This window comes from Podarcis melisellensis, assembly GCF_964234715.1.
Source record: "Podarcis melisellensis genome assembly, chromosome: 5".
Lineage (NCBI taxonomy): Eukaryota > Metazoa > Chordata > Lepidosauria > Squamata > Lacertidae > Podarcis > Podarcis melisellensis.
In genome coordinates, this window is record NC_138537.1 from 43,013,597 (window position 1) to 43,040,311 (window position 26,715).

At 42.9% G+C, this 26,715-nt stretch overlaps 3 protein-coding genes across 7 annotated transcripts in view; 2 read left to right on the plus strand and 1 right to left on the minus strand.

Annotated features, from left to right (window-relative positions):
* FBXW4 (F-box and WD repeat domain containing 4) overlaps nucleotides 1-16,305 on the plus strand; it is a 72,723-nt gene extending 56,418 nt beyond the window's left edge. Inside the window, exons 7-9 of the mRNA XM_081912341.1 lie at nucleotides 14,133-14,273; nucleotides 14,435-14,576; nucleotides 15,552-16,305. Coding sequence (XP_081768467.1) covers nucleotides 14,133-14,273; nucleotides 14,435-14,576; nucleotides 15,552-15,668 — 400 coding nt within the window. The 3' untranslated portion in view covers nucleotides 15,669-16,305. The remainder of the gene's footprint in view (nucleotides 1-14,132; nucleotides 14,274-14,434; nucleotides 14,577-15,551) is intronic.
* A 1,025-nt stretch (nucleotides 16,306-17,330) lies between these two features.
* Nucleotides 17,331-26,669, minus strand: DPCD (deleted in primary ciliary dyskinesia homolog (mouse)). 5 transcript variants are annotated; one of them, XM_081912326.1, is made up of 6 exons: nucleotides 26,369-26,669; nucleotides 25,061-25,141; nucleotides 23,639-23,763; nucleotides 22,514-22,647; nucleotides 19,007-19,109; nucleotides 17,331-18,423 (listed from the first exon to the last, which is right to left on the minus strand). In XM_081912326.1, exons 1-6 carry the CDS (start codon nucleotides 26,544-26,546, stop codon nucleotides 18,319-18,321), a joined length of 726 nt encoding a protein of 241 aa, XP_081768452.1. In that variant the 5' UTR covers nucleotides 26,547-26,669; the 3' UTR covers nucleotides 17,331-18,318. The 5 variants fall into 5 exon arrangements, with proteins under 5 accessions (XP_081768452.1, XP_081768451.1, XP_081768454.1 ...); XM_081912325.1 differs by having other exon boundaries at nucleotides 26,315-26,669; XM_081912328.1 differs by lacking the exon at nucleotides 26,369-26,669 and adding an exon at nucleotides 25,967-26,103.
* The window catches only part of POLL (DNA polymerase lambda), a 49,042-nt gene continuing 48,425 nt past the window's right edge, over nucleotides 26,099-26,715 (plus strand). Inside the window, exon 1 of the mRNA XM_081912309.1 lies at nucleotides 26,099-26,172. The gene's annotated coding sequence lies outside the window, so the exon portion shown is untranslated. The remainder of the gene's footprint in view (nucleotides 26,173-26,715) is intronic.

A 26,715-nucleotide genomic window follows, 5' to 3' on the forward strand; every position in this document is an offset into this window, starting at 1 on the left:
AGGTATTTTTTGTGAGTTTGTGTTCTCTTCTGGACCCACCAATGTAGCTAGCCCTCACACTGTCCAAAAGAGTCACTGCTGAATACCTGCAAGTCCATAAATACTTCTGTTACTTACTTCAGGGGTGTCCAAACTTTTTTCAAAGAGGGCCAGATTTGATGAAGTGAACATGCGGCCGACCAAAGTTGTTGAGCTTTTTCAAGGATTTTACCCCAGGAAATAAACTGCCACAGTGGGCCAGGTTAGGCCCCCGAAACAGACTTTGGACATGCCTGGCTTACTTGCACTCTAGAATGCTATATGTAGTAAGCAAACAATTGATAGATTCCCCCTCCCAACTCATTTTGTATAGCTTAAGTGTTTGAATATTTTCTTTATTATTTATAGCCCTCCTGCTCCTGGCTCATTTGCCACCTCAATACTGGACCTCCTTCCCCCCTCGCTTCTTTCCTTCCTCCCTCTCCAAACAGCCTTGTGCTTCTTCACAATTTTAATCTTTCAAGTGTCATGTTTTCTCTTTCCTTCCTCTGCTGTTTCTATCAATATTTTGTAACCTTCTTGCCCATTCAGCTGCACATCTCTTTGTCACATACCTCTCCCTATATCTTTTCCCCACTCTGGCTGACAAGTCCCTTGTACCTCCTTTTTCTGCTTTGGCAGTTCTAGGTAGATAAACATATGTCTGTGCAGTAGCAGATTCTCTATTTAGTATTCAAGTCTCTCTCCTTTGCCCTCACGGGGCCACAGGACACTGTTGGATTGCTGATCATTGTGATCCAGCTGCAGAGCTTTACTAAAGATCCCAGAACTGAGACCAAGGAAGCAGGCACATTCCAGACTGACCCCTCTCTTTCCCCTCTAATCTAATGTTGGCTTGACTGTGGCCAAATGGATTCTGCTACCTTAGTAGTTGTTTCTTTCCAAAGCCCTTTTGCTGCTCATCTTTTAGCTGAACTATGGTGGTCCATTTGGGTGTTGTTTTCCCAGAAAGATGTTTGGGTGCCTCTCTTTCTGGTGCATTGGCTCAAGAAGTTGGAACATGCCACAGAATTACACCAAAGGTGTGGTTTCTGTTTGTGACTTTACTTGGTTGGTGATGGGATGACCTTTGCTTTTTTCCCTGACCCTGTGTTTCTAACACTTTGGATGTGTGAAAAGCTATGCCATGCTGCTTGGACACCAAACATAGCACAGAATCTTAGTGGAGCTTGGAGGGCTCCCACCCTCAGGGGGATGGGAAACAGATGCTGCTTCTGAATGTTTCTATTTACCCATGCAGCTCACCACTTTTGGGACTGTGTTGCAGTGGTAGTACGCTGGACTATGTGTTCAGATCCATATTTCTGCCCCCACCTCTGCCACTGACATCTGTGTAAGATGTTTGCCATTGTCACTTGTTCTGGGTCCACTTTCTGTTATCTGCTCTACAGGAAAGCAAAATAGGGATATTGCCCAGAAAAATCTGGGGGATATTTTAGATAGCTGTTTGTTTGGCCTAGGTAAAATCAGCAGCTTGCTATAAATATCCAGTATTGCAACAGAACTGTTCTAAACTTTCATATTGTGGCCTCAGTACTATAAAAGTCCTGGTTACTGTCCCCGAGGAGGGAAATATGTGTCAGGTACACAAAATGCATTCTGGAGGAAAGTAAATAAAGAAGATTGGTATTTTTCAAAAGGCTCAAGGAGATGCCTGCATGATGATTGGTGGCCAATAGGGAACTGGGAAACAAAGCTTGCATGTGCCTTAAAACTGTTGGACAAACTTCGGGTACTTTCTCCTTCTAGTGTTATTTAAAACAGTAAATAACACTTTTGATGCTATTCACAGTTGGTTCCTGAATCCCGCTGTCACTGGATATAATACTGCACACAAACAAACAATAATCTGACAAAGTCATGAATGGCAGTATTGATGACAATGCACCCTCTGCAAGATGTCTTTAAGCAGAAGGTGGAGGTGAAAAGAAGGGCATGGATAACGAGTGTGTGAACGTGTGTGTATATACATGTGCATACACCTTGCATACACCTGCTTTTCTTCTTCGAGTGAATAACTGAACTGGCTACTGTTGAGTCCTGGGTTGGATGGACCATTCACCTGATCCAATGAGACTTTTCTTGTGCTCTAACATGCACCTTGATCCCACAGCTCTGCAGAGACCCTGTGAACACTGGTCATAATTAGCTGTACTATTTCCAAACATTCTTCCCTCTTCTAAATAATCTTTTTCTTAAAAGTACTTGTGACAGCTTTTTTAAGGGAACCCTCTAATTTTTCTTCTTCAGTTCTCGATCTTTTTAACTCTTTGAAATTGGCTTCATGCCATCTCTGACACCAAACTGACACCTTTGCCTTTCCCCACTTCTTATCCCTTTATAGCAACAGATGTTGAAATTTTGTATCCCTTTTATCTGCCCCTCTTTAACCTCTTCCTGTAATTAGGTTCCCCTTGTTAGCAGTACAAAGTGGGTTGGTCCGCTACCTAGCCTGCCTTTTGAGCTATTGTGTCTGAGCACATGTGGTTTTGGGTTATTTGGAAAAGTCCCTTCCCCCTTAGGTAATAGCGGTGGGCGGATGGACAAAGATTGTGGCTTTTTTCTTCTTCTTCTTCATTTATCTTTGCCAAGGAAGAAGAAGAAAGGGAGGAGGGGTAGGGAGCACATGTGAAGCGAAAGCCACAGACCTTCACTTCTCATCCAGTTGGGTTTTCTGTTTCTTTCCTCTCTGGTGCCTTTTTTCTTACCCCTTTGAGTGCTTAGGTAGGGCCCTTTTGATGTCCTTTTGGGTACAGTTTAAAAGTGTGTGTGAGAGAAAGAGTGATCAGTGTTTGTTGTTTCTTTCCCCACTTCTTGTCAGTAAAATAATATGCATAACATTTCATTAAATTCCTGAGATGCTTAACATAATGAATATACTTCACAACTCTGCTGTAAATTACATCGTTTCAACAATTCTCTCCTGTACTTTCAGTCTCCTTCATTCCAGATTAATTGGATTAATTTGATTAACATTCACAATAATACCTACTGCTTCATTCATAATAGGGATTTTAAAATAAGTGACTTGAGATTTGAAATGCTAGTCAAAGATATTACTGTAAAGTGAAAGAGGAGAGCCCTGTGTAAATGCCACGCTAAGCATCACACATTCTGACATGTGCGAATTTGTTGGATTGGTGCTGTTCAATTTATATTTCACCTAATACTGTATACAAATTAATTGCACATTACACTTATTCCTGTGAAAGATGAATAAACTCAGTTTCATAACAAAGTTATCTTGTTGCCTGCCTCTTCTGACCCATTACATTTGTTTGTTTAATCATATATAAGCTATATCCCTCATTCTTATTATCCAGGCTACTGTTGAAGGGAGTGTGTATCTGGCTTTTTCTCACATTTTTTCACCCATAACCCTGACTTTTCAAACTTTGTGTAGTCTTTTAGGGATCTTTGTTGCACCAACAAATGGTTTAGTATCTGCCTCACTTAAGATTCTGGAGGAAATGTATCTGTGCTTGACCTATATCCTGTTTAATTTGATAGTATGATTTAATTATGCCTTCTTTCAATATTTTCTGAGCAAAATCACTCCAAACATATCCCAATGCTACATATTATTCAAATATCTTTGTTTAAGAAACCTTCCAGGTGAGATTTAGAGTGACTTTTCATATATGAATTCAAGCTTATTCAGCTTTTTATTTGCAAATACCATAGAAACATGGCCTCTAATCAAAATGGAAAGCGTAAGTTGTATTGCTTTCCTTTCATTGAAATCAAGTAAAGATATCTGCAAAAAAGTGCATTCTAAGATGAATTTCTCTTTTGGGGCTTGAATAGGATCCTGCAAAAGTTTAAGGCCAGTTTTTATACAACACATTACATCCATAAAATGAAGACCTTTTCCACAATTTTATTGAGCAGGGATTGAAAACATAAGACCTTCCTGATATTGTTGGACTCTAAATGCCATCAGCATTGGTCAGCATGGTCAGTAGATTAGGGATGATGAAAGCTGTAGTACAACAACATCTGGATAGTCCCATGTTCCCCATTCCTACTGTTGATTCAGAACATACCAAGTTATCTGTAGTTGTTCAGTAAGATCAATATATATTCATGCTGATATGGAATGGCAAGGATGTGGAGGAGATTAGCCTGCCTGTGATTCCCCAATTAAGATAAATCACAGAGACCTTTATTGGGAATACTCGTTGACCTACCACTGCTTCTTGAGAAACAGGTTGGAGGTGTTGCCAGGAGGGTCTCCTACGATATTCTGGTCATAAGGAAGTTTTCCCTCCTCCCTCTTATAGAAATATCAGACTTTGCTATGCTGATCCATGCCACTGTAGTTTCCAAGCTAAAGAATCTTGATCAGAATTTAGATGTTCACTTTTGGAAGCACAGTCTCTTTCAAATATCACAATTTAAAAATAAGCCTTTTTGTCTCTGTGCTGACATGTAACCAGAATGCACTTTCACCCTCTGAAGCTTAATATATTTTACTGTTAAGAGGGGCAGCATATGGTTTTATCTGATTGATACCCAAGTCAAGAGGAGTTGAACAAGTAAGATTTTCTCCAGGTATATCTCAAGGGGCTTCTCCGACCTTAGTTTTGGGTACACTTTGTAGAGGTTAATATACTTTGTAGAGCTTTAGTGTCTGTGTTTTGCATTTGGGGAGGGGGTTGTGTAAATACGCCTTATGGATAGAGTCAAACTCTAATAATTTGAAATAAATTAAAAAAATTAAAAATTGTCCAGTAGCACCTTAGAGACCAACTAAGTTTGTTCTGGGTATAATGCATGCACACAAAAGCTTATACCTAGAACAAACTTAGTTTGTCTCTAAGGTGCTACTGGATAATTTATTTATATATATATATATATATATATATATATATATATATATATATATATATACTTTCTTTCTTTCTTTCTTTCTTTCTTTCTTTCTTTCTTTCTTTCTTTCTTTCTTTCTTTCTTTCTTTCTTTCTTTCTTTCTTTCTTTCTTTCTTTCTTTCTTTCTTTCTTTCTTTCGACACAGCTACTTACCTGAATCTAATAATTTGGTTACTGAAAGCCCTACTCAGATCCTCATTTGCTGGGACTTTATCAAAGGTTTTATCCATATAAATTGAAAATCTTGGTCAAAGATTCTACTTTATAACTCTCACGATTCTTGCCTTTTAGTGCAAGTTATAGCTCAGTCCCAACCACCTTTATTTAGAAGTAAGTTGGGTGGATTTTCTGTGAAGCTTGTTTAAAAGTCAATGTGCATAGGACCATGGTTACAAGGAGTTCTAGGTAGACTTGAACTTTCTTAGTTCTTAGCCCTCTTTTGCTGCAGTTGAAGTTCTTTTACAGTTAAAGCAACAGCATCTACCCTTCAATCTACCTTGGACTCCTGACTTCTGTTCTGACCCTTCGTGTGCTCAAACAGCATCTTGCAATATCTGTAACAAAATCCTCCAGAAGATTTCCGTCTCTGATCAGTTTCATGCTCATGAGTCAAAAGACAATCTTTATTTTCCTCTAGGTGGCAAGAGAATCAACAGAAGCTATAAAAAAATAAGAGCACCTACATGTGGGATGGACACACACACACACAGCACTCCTCCCCCCCCCCCAACCCTTTGGGCTGGCTCATTTAAACAGATGGCTTTGTTTTGATTTGGAATCTCCATTTTTCTTTTTCTTTTTCCTTTTTTTGTGTCTGACGGCCGAAGGAGACCTCCAAAGTGCTGTCTGTTCAAAAAGAAGCTATACAGTGGCTTATTCCCACACAACTCCCCGCCGGTTTTCCTTACTGCCCCCCCAATTTGAGCGAATTCCCCCCATCTTTGAGACATTCTTCACATTCTTTGCAGAGAAAAGGGGTTAAACGTCTGAATTTGGGGGTCACCATGTTATACAAATTGCAATCTAATCGTTTTTACAAGAACACACGTGTGCTAAGAAAGAGAACCCTGAACAAGAAAGACAAGGAGACAGACAGCTTGCTTTGTCCTTTCTGCCCTGAATGTTTCTTGCCATTGTCATATTGCCGTGTCTCTCTCCCTTCTTTGCCTCTGGGAGGGAGAGAGTTGGTTTGATAGTTAAATTGGCCCGTAAAGCAGAAGGGCTTGGTGCCATTTCTGTTTGTTTTCCCAAATAAAAGCCCCAGAGGGGTCTCCTTTGCACCGTTGTGGCTTTATTTGAGAAAACTGGCTTTTCCCCATAGCTAGCATGTCAGTTTATCCTCTGAACTTAACCTTACGACAACCCGGACAACAAAAAACTTCCAGGGTCTCAGAGCCAGGAAAGGTAAAGAAATTGTATCTCTTTATTGGAACCTTTAAAGTGTGTGTGGGCTAATTCAGAGTCACCAGAAGAAAAGAGGGCAAAGCTTTTTTTCCAGCCTCGCTACCACCGCTATCATTGCCACCCCTGCTGTAGCGAAAGGCATGCGTGCCTCCAGCTGGCACAGGGAGCATTATAAGCAATGTGCTGTCCAGCGTTAACTTTTTAAAAAGCAGCCTTGTCCCAAGAATCCTGTTATGGCTACACCTCCAAGTTCTTTTCACTCTGGTTCATTTGTAAATGGTCCAGGAACACTTGTTGATTCTTTATTAATAAACTTTTAGCTGTGAGTTCATAAAAGCAGTAGACCACCTCCTGATTCTTCTATGCTTCTCACCATGTATGCTTTCCGTCCCTATATTATTAGCGAATCATAGGCATAAGCAACAGTGTGACTTAAAAAAAACAACAAATTGGAATGTGTCAAAATGGGGAACTAAGGCTGGGGGGCAGGCGGTGGCAGGAATAAGCATTTGTGTAGTTTTCTGTGACTCACAGGTTTTTGTTAGTATTTTGAGAATCCTAGCTTCATTTTAATTAATAATTTTGGGCAACACCATCTTGGAATTACCTTTGCGAATTTAGTTCTGGTTAAAATTAAGCACCCAGTCATTTCTTAGTGGTACGACAATTCTATATGGCTCTGGAACATTCCAGTTTCTGACTTTTGTTGGCATGCTGTTTGCAGTTGATTGAAACAAAGCATTTGGCTGTTGAGACCCAAACAACATCTGCGAACAATGCCCAAACGTAACTGTGTATGAAATTTTCCATCAAATTTTGGCGACGTCATTAAGCCTGCCTTGGGCATGTTTTTTTCTGCCAGTGTAGATGATCACAGATGGATGATATACCGGGTTAAGATCATGCACAAGTTTGCTTTAACCAGTAGGTGGGGATCCCCAGGCCTGCAAGCCTTATTAGGCCTGCCAGGCATCTGAATTTGGCCTGTGAGGCCATTTTGGACAAATCATGCCCATCTGTTAGTCACCTGAAGTCATATGACATCAGGTGTGGAGATTTGTTGTCTAAACACTCAAAGGCTGCTTGCTCCTTGCTGGTAAAAGCCAGCAGCAGAGGCTTTTCTCAGATATTAGCACTGTGAGATCACAGGTGAGTGGCCCCACCCACCTGCCAGAAATGCAAAATGACCCATGGAACGCATGTCAACTGTGGATCTGGGTCTCGGGCTGAAAAAGGTTCCCCACTTTATTTCAATACATTTGCATGCAATGAAATAAAGGTCTGCTTGGTGATGCAGCTGTTAGACCTGAAAAGGTTAGCCCCTTCTGTTTTGTCTAAACTTCTGGAAAAGAGAGAGATGAATGTGTTAACTTATCAGCATCAAAATTAGCTTCTGATACATCTAATTTGTAAATTTAAATTCATGTCAGTTCTAGTGCACTGCCGCTGTTGAAATAGGTGCTTGCCTCTGAAAATTCATTCCTAAATTTGCTGGACTTGAAAGTGCTACAATACTTCTTATGGCCTCTGTTCTCAACCCAACTTGAATAATGGAAGACCGGGTTTGGGTAAAAAACAACAGCAACCCAGTGGAGAATTTCCAGGTCGTCTCATTTTGTTCTGCCTTTTTAATCTTGGTTGTGCTGCTGATTTCCTAGTGCTAGCAGTGTGGTTAAAATACTATTTCAGGAAGGGTATTATGACAAAACAGGAGAGCTGCTGGCAAACTAAATTCTATTCCCCCCTGCCAGATGACCTTGTGTATTCAGCAGTCAAACTGCAGCCTTCACCCTAGTAAGATGATGCTTGTGCCACTTGGAAGGGGCTTGGGTAGTAGCAAGAGATACAAGAGCCTCTTCCCAGGGGCATTGTTTAGAGTAAAAATGTCTCTTTGTAGTGTTGCAAACAGAAAAGCTTTTCCAGGATGAGGGTACAGTGAGTTGAACGTCAAGAGTCTTGGCTTCCTTAAAACTAGCCATTCAACCTTTCTATGATGTGTGGAGTTGAAAGGTGATCTTTATGGAAAATGGGTGGCAGCAGAATGATTGAATTGCTCGAGCCAGGACAGACATAACTGCAGAAATAACCACTCACACAAATGGTCTACTACTTGAACAAGTAGTGGAATGAGTAATCCACCCACACATGTAGTAGGACACATAGGTAGCCTCCAAAAATAAGATTCTAAAGCTGTCTCGTCAATTTATCTGGAGGAAATGGCAAACTGCTTCTCTGTTTCATATGCTTCCAGCCCCACAGTTTCTGATGCAAGAAAGGTCTTGCCAGTTCTTATACAAAAAGAGTGAACAGAATTCAACAATTATTTTGATCACTGACTGCTTTTATAATTGTTGATTGCCCCTTTCCATTCAGATTTCATTTTGTGATGACACTGGCTGAAACTGAATTCTGAACTCCCTCTGCACTCTGGATAGAACACCTCTTGCATTTTCTCTTCCTTGTGGCTACATTTTAATGCGTGTTTGTTTGTTTGTTGATTGCTTTTGATCTGAATCAGTTTGTGTATAGGCCTACTAAACTTTTCAGACTACTCCATGCATCTGATGAAGTCTATGAAAGGTGACGACACAATATAGTTCTTACAGGGGAGAGACTCTAGTGTTTGTTGCTACATAGTGATACGGGCACCCCTTTGGAAATCATTTTGTTCATAAATGAGAGGGCTCAGGGTCAAGTCTAAGCAGAAGAGGTTGAACAGTCCCCATCTGCCAGCACATTTTGATGTTATCCTTCCCCAGCCTGGAAGGTAGGTGAGGTGCTGATGGAGAAGTCGTGTCTCAGACACAAAAGAGAATGAGTGGGTGAGTAAGTAAATGTAGCAGTTGTAAGTGCTACAGATCTCATGTCAGGATAAAGGGTGGAGAGCTCCTGTGGATGCATCTGCAGACTTGAGAGCTCATTTGCACTAACAAATCCTCCTTAAAAATGGGAATGTAGTTTATACCACCTTTAGAAGTGTTTTTAGATTGAAATACCTCCATATCCACACACCCCACACAAAAGTACCTTGCAACATGTCCTTAGCTCCCTGGGTATCTTCTCAGTGTTACAGTTTCAGACAAAAAGAGCTGTTGGAAGGCTCTGTTAGTATAGTACCACTTGGGGCAGCATTTTTCATAGAAACCTTGGGTTCAGCAAGCATCCCCATGGGATTCTGCAAAATGTTACAGCCTCCCATCTTAGGCATTTTGCTTTGCCCTCTCATGCTGGCCAGACATCTGCGTTTCAATAGTGGGAACTGCCCACAAATAACACAAGGCCTGAGTTTGTCTCATGACATACTGTATGCAAGAAAGGTCTTGCCAGTTCTTATACAAAAAGAGTGAACATAATTCAACAATTATTTTGATCACTGACTGAATTCACCAAATTCAAGTCTTGACCCTGAAAGCTTAATGAAGTCTTAGAAATACGTTTGTGAACATTCTTGCCCCATGATGTTGAATAATTCCAAGTAATGATTAGTTATTGCAAACTTTTGCCTTTGAATTTTGTAATAGTTTAAAAATGTTTTTATTTCACTTTCCAGGAGGGGGAGCTTGTTACAGGGCTTGCTCAACAAAAAGGGTTGAAAACCACTGGCTTAGGGTGTGTTATGACCCACACACTGCACAAGTCAGGACTGGGCTTCTTTTAAGTTATAGATTCTTTTTAGGGGAACTGCCTGTACGTCTCTTCCATCCAAATGAGGTGCTACTCATGCTGTATCACGGGAGAAAAACTGCAAGTGCTTTCATTAGAAAGGACAGAAGCTCTGTTAAATCTTCAGCATCCCATGAGAATTTCCGGAAGTTTGCTTTTAAAAAAATGTTTTTGTAAGGTGATTAGGGTGGCTTCATTTTAATGTTACACAATATTATTTTACTTTATAACCATGAATAACTTAAGTGCAATGGACTCAATTCCTGATAAATGTTCTCTGCCCAAGTAATCTCTAGATTTTCTAATGTGCATAGAAGCACCTCTATAGATGATGTACTTCCAGCGCTGTTCTGCTTATTGGCATTTGTCAAGGGCTTTTTTTCCTCTTTTTTTACAACTTGGAAAGTTTTTCACTAATGTGAGTATAGGAGAGGAAAGCTTATTGGCAGTTCAGCTATAATCTAAGGAGCATTTTTCAGGCAACTCTGCCAGTCACACAACTGCAGTATAATCACAGTCATATGTGGTCACATAGCTCAGTTATCAGCATGGTGCTGGTAACACCACGTTTGCAGGTTGGATCCCCATATGGGACAACTGTATATTCCTGCATTGCAGGGGGTTGGACAGGATGATCCTCAGGGTACCTTCCAATTCCATGCTTCTATGAATTCTACGACTTTTGGATCAGTTTGGACAGGCAAAGAACAAAAACAACCCTCAACTTATCAGGATGTTCTTGCCCAGGAGTTAAAGGACCATCCTTTCAGGTGTTCCTTTTTTGAGAGACAGGAAATCCTCTTCCTATCTTGAGATTCTGCATTTCAAGAGCCGGGCTGAGGAATATGGCAAAGCCAGAGGAGCAAAGCCGGGTCTCTGGAGAGTTCCCAGTGTGTGGTGATATACGGTAGTTGCCTCTGTATGCTTCCATATACATCTGGCCAGCATCCCTAAGTAGGGTGCCTAAGTATAGCTCCCACTAACCTCATTTTCCCCAGCTCCTCCTCTGAATTGCAAAGCAGGGCAGTTTTCTTTGTTTTTTGTTTTGTCTAGGAGTTCCTCTTTCTTTAGATGATGGGTCCCCTGCCTCTTACTCCTGCCCTGATCCTGCAAACGTCTTCCCCTCATCTACCTCTAGCTGCATATTGTACAGAGCAGATGGGCTACACTCCTTCCCTCCAAGGGTTAATGTTTTAAGAACTTGTCCAGCAATTCCCTGCCTTGAGAAACACAAAGTGCAATAACACAGCACCCCTGGATTCAGGTTTTGTGGGTGGGTCGGGGGGGGGGGAGGGATGAGGATTAATTCCTGCACTTGATGTTAAAGCTTGCCCAAGAGGTTTGCCTTGGGGGGAGCATCGCTAGGGCCGACTGGTTGTGTTAAATGGTTGCTAAGGCCTTGGCATTACGGCCTGATGGAGTGTTCCACAGTCACGGTCACGGAGGGAATTACACAGCCACAAAGAAATTGTTATTCTCCGTAATCTGCTTTTTGGAGAGTGACTGGGGGAGATGGGCCGGCCCCAGCAGGCTGCCGGTGCTGTGATCATGGAAGCGTGTTGGCTCTGGCGAGCAGGGCAGGGCTCACCTTCTGATCTGGGGGACACCAGTGCTGCTGGTGCTAATCTGCTTTCTCAGCAATTTTGCTCCTCTGACACAACGGTGTTTACTTGTTTGAACATCTCCCGGGACTCTATTTCGCCTATTGTGTGGTCTTTATCCCCCCCACCCCCGATGGGGCTTTAGCCCAGATTACAGATGGAATTAAGGCCTCTGGCTCGGGTGCCCCAGAAAGACTGATACGGGATCAAGGAGCAGAAAGTAACAAAATAACTGGGAGGAGGGGGAGGCACTAGTTGCTTCAGGGAGTGGGGCTGCATTGTCCCACGGAGCGAGAGCCAGTGCGGCAGCCTGAAAAGCAGGCGCTCGGTGCTTTGTGACCAGTTCTGATTAGACCGTTAGGGAGGAGGAGAAGGGCTGGGAACATGTGGGTCTTTAGTGGCTGAATGGGCTTCATTGGACACTGTTGTCTGAGTGGTAGTGAGAACTGTGGCAGCCCGGCTTTCTCTTGCAAGGGCGGTGGATTAGGAGCATGTATTAATTAATCAGAGAGCCCTGTGCTAGACAGAACTTGTAGCTGTAATGAAGGAAGGGAACTACTCAGCTGTCTTATTCAGCCTCTTATTCCTTGCAATCCTTTTGCCTTTCATGCCCATTTGGTCCTTAACTGTCTCCTGATATAAAGTTGCATTCTCATTCCTTGATGAAAATGCCTCCTGAATAAGGTGGGGCATTGCAGAAGCAGCTCCTCTCCTTCCAGTTTAGACATGGGGAAGTGGCTGCAGAAAGTTCTGCAACCCGAGCCATGTCTGTGAGACTGGGTCCCTGTGAAAGCAGCCTCAGATGGCTTTTCATCTAAAGTGAGCCTGCTCAATAGACTGATTCAGATGATGGGAATGAACACAGCCTGCCTTTCAGTGTTGGTTGTGTGATGTGGGGACACTTAAAAACAACAACGATATGGTCCATCCCCAGTCCTCCCCAATTTTAGCCGTATCATGCTTCCCCACCTCCCCCCAAAGGCTGCCATGAGAGATAAGCTGTCATGAAAGATAGGGGAGTGCTGTATCCTGTGTAATTTGAGCACTAGAAAAAGTCTAGATAGTTCCCTTGGGCATTGTTGTCTTGCAATGCTAAGAGTTCACGACAGAGCAGGTTGAAATGCTTTCATGATAATGATGGAAGTGCAGTGAATGCTGTCATCTCTAACACTAACATTACATGCAAGAGGCTGGCTGGAAGAAGGGAACCAATCTAGGTGAACTGAAAGAAAGGGTTTACTGAAAACAAAAAGCATATCTGGAGTACAGATGCAGTACAACCCATCTAGGTGAGAACAAAATAAAAAAGGAAATGAGTCTTGGAGAAATGGAGTTGCTTTTCAGTATTGCAGAGATGCTGCCTAAAAATGCAGTGAGCCAGAAAATGTTTCCCAAATCATTCAGAGTTGGACAGATCAGAAACCAAGGGCAGCTTTACTCATCACATGGCAGCGAATATCGTTTTTCGCCATGTATGTGCAACGAAGGGAGTCAAGGCTTCCTAGCAATTTTCAGGGTACATATGCTTCCAAACACTGGACTTTTTTTTTGCCATGTTCATGCTTTACATTCTCAGGTATACAAGTAACCATTTTACATGAATGCTTGGGGGGGGGGGGAGTAACAGGCAAACGCTTCCTAAACAATTGAGCTGTGGAATGCAGCTCACTGCTATGGTCCACAGTCTTCATGAAAACCTGCTTTCCGTTCTGAACTCCTGCGTTTACAATTGATCAGTGATCTTCCAGCCATAATGTGGGATTGCACTGATTGAGTGTCTCCTTCCTTGCTGTGCTGGTATTTGTAGACAAGAGAGGATTGCTTAGGGCTATTAGCACAAAGACAAAATACATAGAACCCTTGGAGAAGCACAATTGTTTCCAGCACATGCTGTTTTCCACTATATCAAGTAAGTGTTCCTTCAGTATACCAGGGAGGTCTTTTGCGTGAGTCTTTGTTTGTCAAGGATAGTAGTGCTCTCAACAAAGATTTATTTTCTGACACAGTTGTACGTCTTGCTGTTCACAAAGTGGTTGCCCTCTCTTGCCAAGTAATCCCCAAATTGTTATGGCTAGATATAGAAGCAGAGTGCTAAGAAAATAATATAAGTACACCAGAGGGAGAATTATACTACAGCCAAGTACATATACCCCTTCATATTTACAGAGATCTTTTAATGACCACTAATGTGGTGTCTATGGATTCCACAACTAGTATATTATCTAAATAAATCTGCATCTTTGCTAATATAAGGGCTGCTTATCAGTGCTCTTTGCTTTACAGAAAAACATGTTAGTTCTGCTTAGTGTGAGAGGTAGATTTGAGTAACGGCTTTTATACTTTCAAAGGGAAAATGGCTATTATTTATTTGTCCTGGTATGCAACCTGTGCTCTTTTTCTTTTTAAAAAACTGGATACAAACTAACCTGCACTTGAATGATCTTTCAACACTTTGGTTTCATTAATCTTTCCTGATAGAAGAACTGCATCAAAACAGAAGCCTAACATATGTAATAAAAAGATGCTCAGTACCATAATCGGTTCTCTTTTCAGTGGGCAACTAGTCACCTGCCTTGGGACAGACTTCCATCGAGGAGCTGGAGTCCTGGATGTTTTCTATGAAACACCTTCCACCTTGCTATCTTGTGGGTATGATACCTATATCCGATACTGGGATTTACGGACGAGCACAAGGTCAGTCTTGTAGCCTATTTATCAAAGCTGGTTGGGAATATTCTGGTTGCTAATTTCCTGGGTGCCTTGCTCTGACATGCCAGGCTATCCATAAAGACTGGTGATCCAGTATGTGGAAAAGAATGCTCTAAAGGTCTTTTGTGACTTTTTCTCCCCAAAAGGGAATGTGTCAAGCAATGGGAAGAGCCTCACGACAGTGCCCTGTACTGCATTAGGAGCAATGGGAATCACATGATTGCAAGTGGATCTTCTTATTATGGCGTGGTCCGTCTTTGGGATAAGCGACAAACCAGGTGCTTACAGGTAAGGAATCACCATTATCTTCCCAAAAGTTGATAGAAGGGGAGCTATATCAAGTTTCCCGCACAAGGACTAAGGGTGTGGAGATCTGTGTCACTTCTGCTCATTCCTGATTGCTTTACGTAAACAGTAATAGATGGGAGTTCAAATACCTACTCAGCCATGAAGCTAGTAACTTGTTCAGTGCTGCTTAGTTGGCATCCGTCTGTCTTGAAACACAGTGGAGTGTGCCTTCGGGGGTGAAGTCCAACCACTGTATTAGCAGCACCAAAGTGACTTCCCTGGGGCACAAGCCTGCTACACGCTAATTTTTGGCTGGGGGACGGGAATTGTTGTTTGTCACCTTGAGATCCAGAAGGGTGGGATACAAAAGTTCTTACAGGACCAAAACAAGCCTGCCAGCTGCTCCATATTGTCATGGTACTAGGACAAGGAATTGTGTTTATGACTTCATGAGACCAGGTACAGGTTTTAAATGCTGACATGCTGTTTTGTGCTGGTTTTTAGGCAGGAAACTGAACTGATTCATTTTTAATGTTTTAATAATTTTAAAGTTTTCATTGTTTGAACTCTGTGTGAACTGCCCAGGGGATTTTGTTGATTGGGCAATCAAGAAGTGTTCTAAATAAATGAATGCAAATTAACTGGGAGAGCAAGGAATTGCCTATGGGGATCTGATACAACAGCTTTGGGTTCAGTTGAACTCCAAAGATGTCAGTAGGAATATATCTGTGTAGTGGCGATTTCTCAAGCTGTTGCTGCCACTTTGAGCTGGTCTCGTTCAGAAACACAATTGGCAGTGCCCTCACTGTTGCCTCACCTCAGTTCTGTTATCTTCTTGCTATGATGCAGATGCAGATTTACAGGGTGGAATGGAATTTTGTGGGTGCTGGATGATTGCCATCTTATCACTGGCTCTTATTCCTGAATAACAGAAATCACCTATCTAGGAGGATCTTTTTTCTTGTTTCTTTACAGAGCTTCTACTTGTCATCACCCACCAGCAGTCCTGTGTACTGCCTGCGCTTCAGCACCACTCATCTCTATGCCACCCTGGCATCTGCCCTGTATGCCCTTGATTTTACTACCTCCTGATGGAGATTGGCTTGGACTGCAGATATAATACCCAGCTCAGGGAGCACAAAAAGGAAATGATTACCTTGACAGAACAAGCAGCCTGAAACTCACACTAAGTGCTATGGGGGAACCCAAGGAAGGAATGTTCACCTGCCTTCTGGTTCCATTAAAGGCTAATGTATCCTTGCCTCATTTTATTTTGCACATTTTGGGGTATTGTGTTGCATTTTAATTTATTTGAAGGCATTATTCAGCTTGGCAATTTATGCATTCTCTTTTGCTATCAGCATAGATTCTCTTTGGGCCTCTGAATGCTGCAAGCCAACCATTTCTTCATGTTTTGGATTTAGTTTAGGAGGATGGGACTAGCTGCTTACTTCACTGACTCTCATCACTGCCACATAAATAGACACTGGGCTATAAGACCAAAGCCTTAGATTACTCTGTGCAAATTGTACCAATTTTTAACTGGCTGCAAGGAGTGCTGCACTAGAAAGGTGTTGTCAGGTCAATGTGCTAAATAAATTTTACAATGGGAAAAAAGAATGTGAGTTCAAAACCAGTGACTGACTAATAGCTGTATAATTTGAATAGATTCCTAGGATCAAATGCAATGATTTGCTTACCTAAAATAAAGTTATTTCTACAGCTGTAACTTTTGAAACAATGAACTACATCAGGCACGTCCAACTCCCAAGAGACTGCGATCTACTCCCAGTATAAAATAGCTGACAGTGATCTACCCATTGTTATTGGAGTTGTTGAGCTTTTTTTTGGGAGTTTTTTTTTTTGAGGGGGGAGGAAAAAAGACAATCAAGGGAATAAAATCATTTAAAAGATGCATATCACACACAGCGATAAAGCTAACATTAATTTCGCTTTCCCGTAACAGTCACTGCTGCTGCAGTGCCAACGAAGGGACCTAGCGCCTGCAGTCCATTAAGGGGACATTACTTGCCTGCGATCGACCACAATCTACTAGGATGTTTTTCTCCAAGAACGTTGTGCAACATCCATTCCTGGTTACTTCTAAGAGTAGGACACAACAGGGGGAAAGTAGCCAAGTACCCTAGCCCCTGTCAGCCACTCCCAACAAACACCTGTGTTTGTGACATGTTCCTTGATCATCCTGTCTCCAGCTTTCCATTAAGATATACAGTCCTAACAAATTCAGTGAGTGACACTGAGAAATCAGCATGCTTAGGAGAGAACCCAAAGGTTAAAAGATCTTCAGGAATACAAAAATTTATGGGGCAGCCCCCAGCAGCAACTCATTGAGGACTGAGCATGCCTAGCCAAAGAATGCTGAATGTCCAATGAGGGGGAAATGGCTGGACTGCTGAACAGCAGCTCTCCAGACTATAACATTTTGTTGCAAGTCCTTGTTGGTTCTATTTGCCATTAGTATAGCAGAGTTCTATGGAAACTAGGAAATGCTGTGCTTTTAAGGTTTGCGAACTTGCGGCCTAAAGATAATCATCTACCTTTTGCCTGTTGTGTGTCTGGCCTGTGTGTTTGTGTGTGTTGTTGTTTAATTAAAAAATTCTAGCCTTTATTCACATATAAAATTGGGATCAGGCTGGGAGGGGTATAGTTTTCATAGAAGAATGATAGAATGGACAGATATGGTTACAAGATCAGGTTATTCTTCCACGCATACGGGACTGAGAAACCAGCATAGAAATTTGAACATTTGCTTTTATTAAAATGAAATTGATACCTTCAGTAGTGGTACAAACTGGCATAAATGATATACTGAGAGAGGTCAAAGTATTGAGAGCTCAGAATATACATGTTCTAGGGCAAAGGCAGTGGGAAAAAATCCTTTATTCTTTGTTTGAAACAGGTTGGGTGTTCAGTTTGAGGGGCAACTGCGGGCAGCTGACACTGTCAGATATGCTTACTTGGTTCTTGCACTTCCCTTTATATCAACTTTAAATGCTATTGCATGCAGTAGGAGAAGTAATGGTACTCATTTTTTTTCTGGGACCTCTCTCCTGCCATATTCTTGAAGACAAAGACACAAGTTTTTAGAACCTTTAAAGTAATTCATAGTGCTATAGAGGATGCATATACCATATTGGCCTGAATATAAGCATCAGTTTTTTTCCAAATTCCAACTGTGAAAAGTAAAAGCGTGGCTTATATCCACGACCTTAGGTATGCAGCCAGGAGCATGAGGCAAACAGCGCCAGGAGCGCGGCATAGCGGTGCCCGCCCCATATGTAGTCCCCCAAGGCTGGGACGGGAGAGAGAGAGAGAGAGAGGAAGGGAATAGGCCATCAGCAACGCAGCACGGCTCTCCCCCCCCACCCAGCCAGGAGCAGTGAGGAATGGAGCAGCTGATATTTGGGTATTTTTTCTTTTTTTTCTTTCCCCCCTCCAATTTTAAAGGTGCGGCTTATATTCGGGCCAATATGGGAGCTTTGGCTCTCTGAGAATTGTAATTAGCACACATACAAAGACTCCTAAGAGATTAGTGCTTCCCACCTGTGCTGGACACCAGCAGGCTGATGGGGAGCTCTAAAAGTCTTGCAAGAAAGCTCTCCCAGGATCTACAAACTCAGGTAACTTAAGTCCTTCCCCAAAAAGTTTGTCTCCAATCATCTCCTTTATTTATTAAATAAAAGTAGTAAAATATATACAGATGAGATTCTGCAACTGCTGGCTACTGTGTCTTGCATTCCCCATCTCCATTATTAGCTGCCTTGATCTTCTTTAGCTCCTTTTGCAGCTCCTCCTCCGCAGCCAGAATCTCTGCTGGCTTCAGGTACTGTGAAAACGAAAAATAAGCCGCGTATATCTCTAGCACAAACAGAGCTGTTACACAGTGTCAAGCTTGCAAGCCCTTGGAAATTCTCACACTTGTGAAGTCTTTGCAGTCACCCCAAAATTCAATAACACTGAGCATAAGAATTTACAGAGGAAATACAGCATAAAACTGTATCTCAAATGCATCTAATTTAATGCATGTTATCTCATATTGGAACTTAACCCTGGTTAGACTACTGGACTGTACAGTCTCCCCTGGCAAACTATGCACTTAACTTTGCTGGCTATTTCATATATGCAAGCAGTTTTTAATATCTGCACTAAACATTACAGCCATAAGAAAAAGATGGTTACTCATGGGAGAGGTGTAAATCCTATGGCATTCTAAACTCTGAAGCAGAAACAGAAATAGTAATTAGGATTTTTCCTACTAAGCCTCAAGCTCCTAATTTTGCAATTTCCCATTGTACTTAAGGGCCTATTTTTCTGTTTGTTTCCCCAGTTTTCAGAGAGGTGGTGATGCCAAAAGGAAGGCCAGGAAATGTTCTGAGTTACATTGACAAATTAGTCTTATAGGTACCTACCGTGATTATTAATGTGTTGTTGGCATGAGTGAAGCTCAGAGCAGTACTATCCAAGGGCAGTTGGAATCTGTCTAAGTCAGGAACAGAGAATTTCTTGTAATATCTGAAGATAAGCATGAGAGAGAATGTGAGGGTAAGACCATTTTTTGCTGTTACTTTTGTCATCTTTGGAATGCTAGTTCAATAAGATGTAATCCTATACATAAAACCTAATCTACAAGTTAGAGAAACAGAAATGCATTCATACTTCTATTTTGACCAGAAACAGTTTCAATATTTAACATTGATCACTCAATTTTAAAAGCACACATTTTGATTGATTCTGAAGATGTCCCTGGTTGCTGAGACTACAGTGTTTTTTAATGCAAGTACATATAAATTGCAATGGCAAGCACCATTTTAAGATATCCCACCTGCTATGAGAGAGGAGGGATTCCACAGATGATATCTACTACAACACAGCATCATTCAAAAATGAAGTGTGCTTGTTTTCCCCTTAGATTTATTTTCTCATGTGCATATTTAGGCTGCAAACTATATCCCTGATTTGCTGTGCAGGTCTCCCTCTGCCCAGTCCCAAACAGCTCCAGCAGTTCCACTCCTCCAGTGTGCAGCTTCTAGATCATCCTACCAAAGGTGTGAGCAGGAAGGGGTACAGCTTGCAAGATTCCCATTGGCACTAACTCACAGAAAGCCCCCAGATGGAGTGTTCAAAAACCAAGCTACCACTGTAACACCAACTGACTTAAGATTTCTTAATCATGTGAAAGCTGTGTTTTCCAAATATGGCTGCAGAGTGCTGGGTAAAGTGGGAGAGAACCATAACTGTTTGAAGGGCTGTTTATTTTCAATTACCTTGAATCTGTACTGGTTCGTACACCTTTGTCCTGCCAAGTATCTGGTGGATCTAAACAGTCTGTCTACTACCCAGCTATGACTTAACAAAACTGAGTGAACATTATTCTTATCTCCCCCCCTACCCCACCCTCTGCACTACTACCATTTAGCCTCTTTGTTACTCTTCCCTTGTGAAATTCCCTCCATCGCATGGACATGTTTCTGGTGCCCCAAACTGAATGGGAGAATTTATTCCCTGGTGTCAGGCCCATAAGCAATCCTTCTCCATTAAGCCCGTTCTGCTTAGAGGTCGACTGCTTGAACTACTGCTGCACAAAACATGAACCCTTTATTTTCCAAGCCTTAGCGAAAATGCATACAAAGGACAACCAGCCTTGGATGCTTTGCCTGCTAGCAAGGAATGTTACCGCAGGGCTTGGAGCCTTCTGCGTAAATTTGGGAAAGGTGGCAGACATGGATAATAATAGGGGTGTCAAAGGTTAAACTGCAAAGATTAGTTGAACACAAAGACATGTTAAGGAAGTGTTAACTTCTTACTGATTGAGACAATAAAAAAGCAGGTCCCAGAAAAAGCCCAGTGTTTCAAAGAGCCTAAGGAGCCCACACTGGGAACACCAACTTTGCCCCCCAGCCTTCCCCAGGACTGAAGTAGTGGGAAAAATAATACCTGGTATGGTCTCCAACTAAAATCTGTGAGAGATCAAAGGAAAACAGATCTGCTGCTTTGCCCCCTTCTAGTGTAATGTTAACTGCTACCTTGCCCTGCAATAATTGAATCTGCTGTGGCTGAAGAGGCTTTGCCTGTTTGTTTGGAAAGTTTGCTTTAATGGATTTGTTTTACAGCAAGAGGGCTAGAGCAAATCCCACTTGAGCAGCCTTTTGCTGTGGCTAGAGGGGCCAACAATGAATGAGTTGGAACGGATGGCAATATTTTCTTTTTTAAGGTCCCTCGGGGCAGCTGTGTGTTCTGGCAGGGCTCCTGTGCTTGTCAACAGCTGCATAGTCAATGTTCAATAGGTTTAGTTTTCTCCCTCAGTGCATCTCCCTGCGTGGAGATTTCATCTGTTTAACTTCTGCCTGCCATGCAGCTGTTGGAGGCATAGAGATATCCCTAACTGTAGTCTCTTTGGACTCCTAAGTGCAGGCATGGACTTGTTTACCCAGCCACAAGAATTGACACGGTTTTTAGGAGTTTATATCTAGCCTAAACAAAAGCCTGATTTTTGTAAAAGCACTAAGAGTACAACAATTGTAAAGAAGATCAAACACACACAGCATCTCTGCTCCTCTCTAAATAATATACCACTAGCAATAACGGCAGGAAACCTGAATTCAGATTATTTTATCCCCACCACCACTATTCACCATATTAGCATCCATCTGTAGTCCCAGAAGCTTTTTGAAAAAGGACTTCACCGGCATTCTGAGTAGCAGGGGTGGGGACTGCAGCTGGGCAGGCCTTGCTGGAAAGGGAGTTCCATAAGGGAGGTGCCACAAAAGAGAGCAAGCCCTCTCCTGTAAATCTTAAACTACAGAGAGGCTTGCAGAGCAGGAGACACTCTGCTCTTTTTTGTTCTTGAACTTTTAAGTTCAAGATGTGGATGCCAACCCAACACTTTTGCCTTTCACAATACATGTCTTGCTTGTTGAAGAGGAGATCCTGGGGATTTGATCTTGCACACAGTTAAGAGCAGTTCACTCCAGGTATATCTAATGTACCTAGATGTACCTCATCTTTCCCTTCTTGCAGTTCTGAAAACCAAAATTATCTCCCTCCTTCTCCTCTTCTGTACAGGCCTGCTAACCAGTAGCCCACAAGCAAAACATGAATGAAACGGCTCTCTACTGTTGGTATTCAGAGATGCTATGCTTTTGGACATAGAGATACCATTTAACTATCATATCTAGTAGCCAATGATAGGTAAATCCCCTATTAATTTGTCATGTTTCCTTTAAAGCCATCAAAGCCAGTGACCATCGGCCCATTCTGTTTTATGAGTTATATGTGTGAATAAGTCCCCTCTTTTATTGGTTGACCCTGAATACCTGTGTTATGAGATGCACCATGCGTTTCTGCAGAAAGTCGAGGCTAGTCAAGGGCTGCTTAAATCAAGAAGTACTTAAGCATCTCCATACCTATCAAGAGGAGGCCATTGAGCAGCAAGAACTTGATCTTGCACCTGCCAATTGCAGTCAGATAGCAAAGATGCTAAGTGGAAGGCCTACAGGGTCAATGTAGCCTGGCCTTCATTGTGAAGTGTTCGACAAGTCTTAACCATATCCATGGCCCTTTACTGTCACTGATTAATAGTATTCTTTGCCCTCAGAAGAACTTTAACTTAAAAACATAACTGGTCAAAGAGAACAAAGCAGCTCTTTGCCAACAGCACCACCTCTAGGTAATTTTCAGGGATTGCACAAAAATAAGTTAGAGAACGGAAGGGAAAATCAATGTTTCCCCCCCGACTTCTTCATCAAAAATTAGGATTGAGAAATTCATTTGCTTCTGTTTGTAATGCTATTGTCAGGCAGGAAGAGGAGAAGTGATGAAACTTTGCAATAAGTTTCCTCCATATCATGGGCTTTATCAAAATCTGCAGCCCCCCACTCAGCTTCACCCCACCTCAGGGGAACCTTGTGCTTACTGACTTCTTATTTGTTGTACGGACCACACAGCAGCGCTCATCCTTCTCCACTGAAACACGATAGACATCTTTAGGATAGGGCAAGTTCCGGATCCGCCACTGGAAGCTGTTCTTGGTGTCTTTGCGCATAAAGATAGGCTAGAGAAAAGGCACATTTCAGTTATCCTGGCATCACTCAGATGGAATAGATAGCAGTGGGGAGTTTTTGGCTTTGCACATTCAGGTGCTTGGTCTAGTTATGTGGACCCACACAGCAGTACTGAGGATGGAGTCTCTTTGAGGTCACCCCCCATCCTCGCTTATAGTTCTTCAAATGTATCAGGAATTATACAAGTCTATAAGTCATTTATATAATTTCCAAGCAGTCAGAGGCTTCTTCCGGATACACAAATGAAACTGATGTGACGGAATGGGGAGGAAGAAAGCTGTATTAGATTTAAGCCAGAAGGAAAGGAAACTAACTAACTAACTAACTAACTAACTAACTAACTAACTAACAAAGGTCTCATAGATGAGGAACAATGTGTTCTTTGGTAGAGGTATCATGAGCCTGTTCCACAAGAAACATTGGTTACCCCATGCTGGTGGTGAGATCATGAATCTCCCTTGGTCATTCTATGGAGAGAGCTATTTATCTTAAGGAAGGGCCATAGCATAATGGCACATGCCTTGCATGCAGAAAGTTTTAGGATCTGGCACCTTTGGTTAAATTATTTTAAACAGTAGCACTTGGAAACATTCCTAATTCAGTAAGTAGCTGCTGCCAGTCAGGTAATATTGATGGACCAATAGTCTGACTTGGTGTGAGACAGCTTTACAAGTTTATACCAGCACTAATGTCATAGGCATATGTTCTCCAGTGAGTCATGAAGTAAAGTCACCTAACAGAGTACTACGTAAGGTTTCTCAACCCGGATGCATCCCCAAGGAAACAGAAACCATGCATTATCTCTTTCTCAGTTCCAAAGCTAAGATGAGCTACATTATGTTACTTTGCAATGGAAGCATTACTACTCATCTTAAGAAGCCAAACTGTAGTCTCAGAATTCAAAACAGGTAACCTAAGAAAATGAGACCCGTAGCAATTTCAGAGGTGACTGTGATGTAGAAAGGAACTTGCCTTACTTACATTAGTACTGCTCTCCTTAATGAGCTCCCGATCCAGAGGTCCTGATGCGAGCAAGTTTGGCTCTCCTACCTCAACCTGCCAAGCGCCACAAGCACCCAAAGCATTCTTCTCTCTCCATTTCCTCACTGCAAAGAAACAGAAAGGAAGCACCTCTTTCAATTGCTTTTTCAGGGAAACATCCTCAGTAAATTTGCATTTGAGGATGGGATTCTCTTGACACTTCAAGGAGTAACTTCAGATGTTGCATGGCTAAGGATTTTGATATAGGAGTAAGACATGATTAACAAGAAACTGCACTAGGCATGGTGTAGGTTTCCTGTAAAAAATTGAAATAAGAAAATTTCCCAATGCTGAAAACCAATTGAAGCTGATTTAACAATGGTGGGTTATTTATACTTTAAGTTTTAATTTATCCTCAGTTATGCCCCGCACGCTGAAAGGGGCAGCAAAGCCATGCACAGTTCCCTACCCATGAGATCCACATGGGTATGGGGAACCACATAACTTGAGGCTGGGGCTATCATGCTCAGAGTTTCAACTCCTATAGGAGTGGCCTTACCCAGCTCAGATGTTCACACTCAATATGCAGATGTTGGGAGATGTGTGATCATGAGGCCTCAGGGGCAAGGTCAAAACAATCAGGCCTTCAGCTTTCATGGAAATATACTCACAGAGTCTTTTCTGGCTCAGACATACATGCTTAATGCATGCTATTGCTGAAATTTTATGGAATAATGCAGTTTTAGAAACAAACAAATGCCCAAGGATAAATGTAGTATTGGGAAAATTTCCTACTTGCATCACTGCTAATATGTACTGTAACATGCAAGCTCATTCTAGAAGAGTATTCTTTCCCGTGGTCCTGTCAAGTATGAATTTGCTTCCTAACTCAAAGTACAGTGATACGTTGGGTTACAGACGCTTCAGGTTACAGACGCTTCAAGTTACAGACTCCGCTAACTCAGAAATAGTACCTCAGGTTAAGAACTTTGCTGCAAGATGAGAACAGAAATTGCACTGCGGTGGTGCGGCGGCAGCGGGAGGCCCCATTAGCTAAAGTGGTACCTCAGGTTAAGAACAGTTTCAGGTTAAGAATGGACCTCCAGAACGAATTAAGTTCTTAACCTGAGGTACCACTGTACAATTCTATTCTACTTCTCCTATGTTGGAAATAATTACCAAATTGAGTGGGAGGATGAAATTAATGAGTCACAAGTGGCCTAATTCGAAGCTGCACTATAACTAAAGGCATTTTTGACTGGGAACTTCCCTTTGCTATGATCAACATGAAACCTGGACCTGTGTTATGTGCAGCATCTGTCACATGCAAGCTCCTACTTCTCATCAACCTGTACTGTGAATAGGCCAAGCCCCTGTTATGACCAATTTTAATCTCCTAATAAAGAAAGGAAGCTTGCTTACAAAGCAGCTGGTTTGTCTTCAGGTCATATTCCTCTGCCATCTCCTTCCCATTGTCAAACAAGTAATGGATTTTTCGCATACCTAAGGAAAGCAGAGGTGAGTGAATCCACAGAAATGATGTAGAGAAAAGTCCCACCCACTGACACACTCCCTGACCCTGTTTTCAGCTACCCCAAGACTTTGCTGGAGAAGCCAAAAGTCTAGACCACAGCATCTGTGGCATTCACAGGCTGCCACCCTAAATCATACAGCTTGATCTTATGGGACAGCGGACAGAGATTTCAATGGGACTGACCCAAGCGTAAATAACTAAGGCCCAACCCTTTGCAAATTTACTCTTAGTTAAGTTCAGTTTTAATTGTTATTTTAAGAGATTTATACCCCCACCCTTCGACAAGTTCCCAGGGCACCTCACTGGGGCTGCTTCCCAGGTAAGCACAAGCAGGGGCTGCCGCCTCAGTCGAGCCCTTGGGCTGTAGGTACTAAAGCAGCCTTAATGCGAAGGTGACAGCCCAACTCACACTCGCCTGGAAACAAGCCCAAGCCCTACACAGTAGGATTCACTTCTGAGTAAATATGCATTGGATCGCTCCTAGACCCCTTTACCTTGGAAGCAAGTCCCACTGGAACCAATGAGTCTTATTTCGGAGAAGACATGGGACAGTAGAGTGTTGTGACCAAATTTATTGTGGCACAGACTTTCGTGGACCGCAGGCAGCAGTCCTAAGCCCTGCGTTGCATACACCCCACTGACCCCGGGGCTCTACTTTCCCCGCTTCCTGGTACTCGCCCCAGTCCACCCCCCGTCCCTCGTCCTCAGCCCGTCAGGATCCGGGCCTCGCCGCTCCCCGCTCCCTCCGAGCTCCCCGGAGGAAGGTCTGCCCAGGACGCCCCGCTCCCATTTACCGTCCCCGAGCAGGGCGGTCTTCCGCGCCGCGCGCAGCTGCTCCAGCCAACTCGGCCCGGCCATGATGCCGCCGGACGCATTGCCAGGGCAACCGCCCTACACTTCCGGCCTCTCCTGACCGGACACGGAAGAAAACGCCGCGCGGGGGGAAGTTTTGCTGCTTCTCGCCCTCCCCCAGTCCTCTTTCGCGCCCGCAACTCCCTGGGTAAGTGAAATAAAACGCGAAATAGCTCCCCGCCCCCACCCCGCGCGCTCGCTCTCCTTCCTCCGCCCGAGGGGCGTTTCTAGGCCTCTCCGCGCGTCTCCTTAGCCCCGCCTCCCTCCCTCCTTAGTGGGCCTCATCCTACCCGAGGGGAGATCAGAAGAGAGCGAGCGCACAGGTGCAGGAAGAGTCGGCGCACCTGCATGCCTGCCGGCGCGAAGCCTTGCTGCCACGTGGAGAGGGACCTGGGGCCTGGGGCGGTGTTGGACTCCATCTCCCATCAGCCCCATCTCCCATCCTGCTTGGCCGGGCTGATGGGATTCGTAGTCCAGCAGGCTATGTTTACCTCTCCCCTGTTCTCCTTTATGGTCTCGCATTGTCTCATCTTGCTCTCCTCACATCTGTCCGGCCCTCCACTCTGGAAGTGAGACACCTCCTTCTGGCTTCCTGTCTCTTCTTGCATTCTGCACAAGCTCCACGTCCCTTGCCTCCGCTCTCTGTAGCCCTGTTACAACGAACACCCTGTTAGGTTTCTGCTTGTGAGGT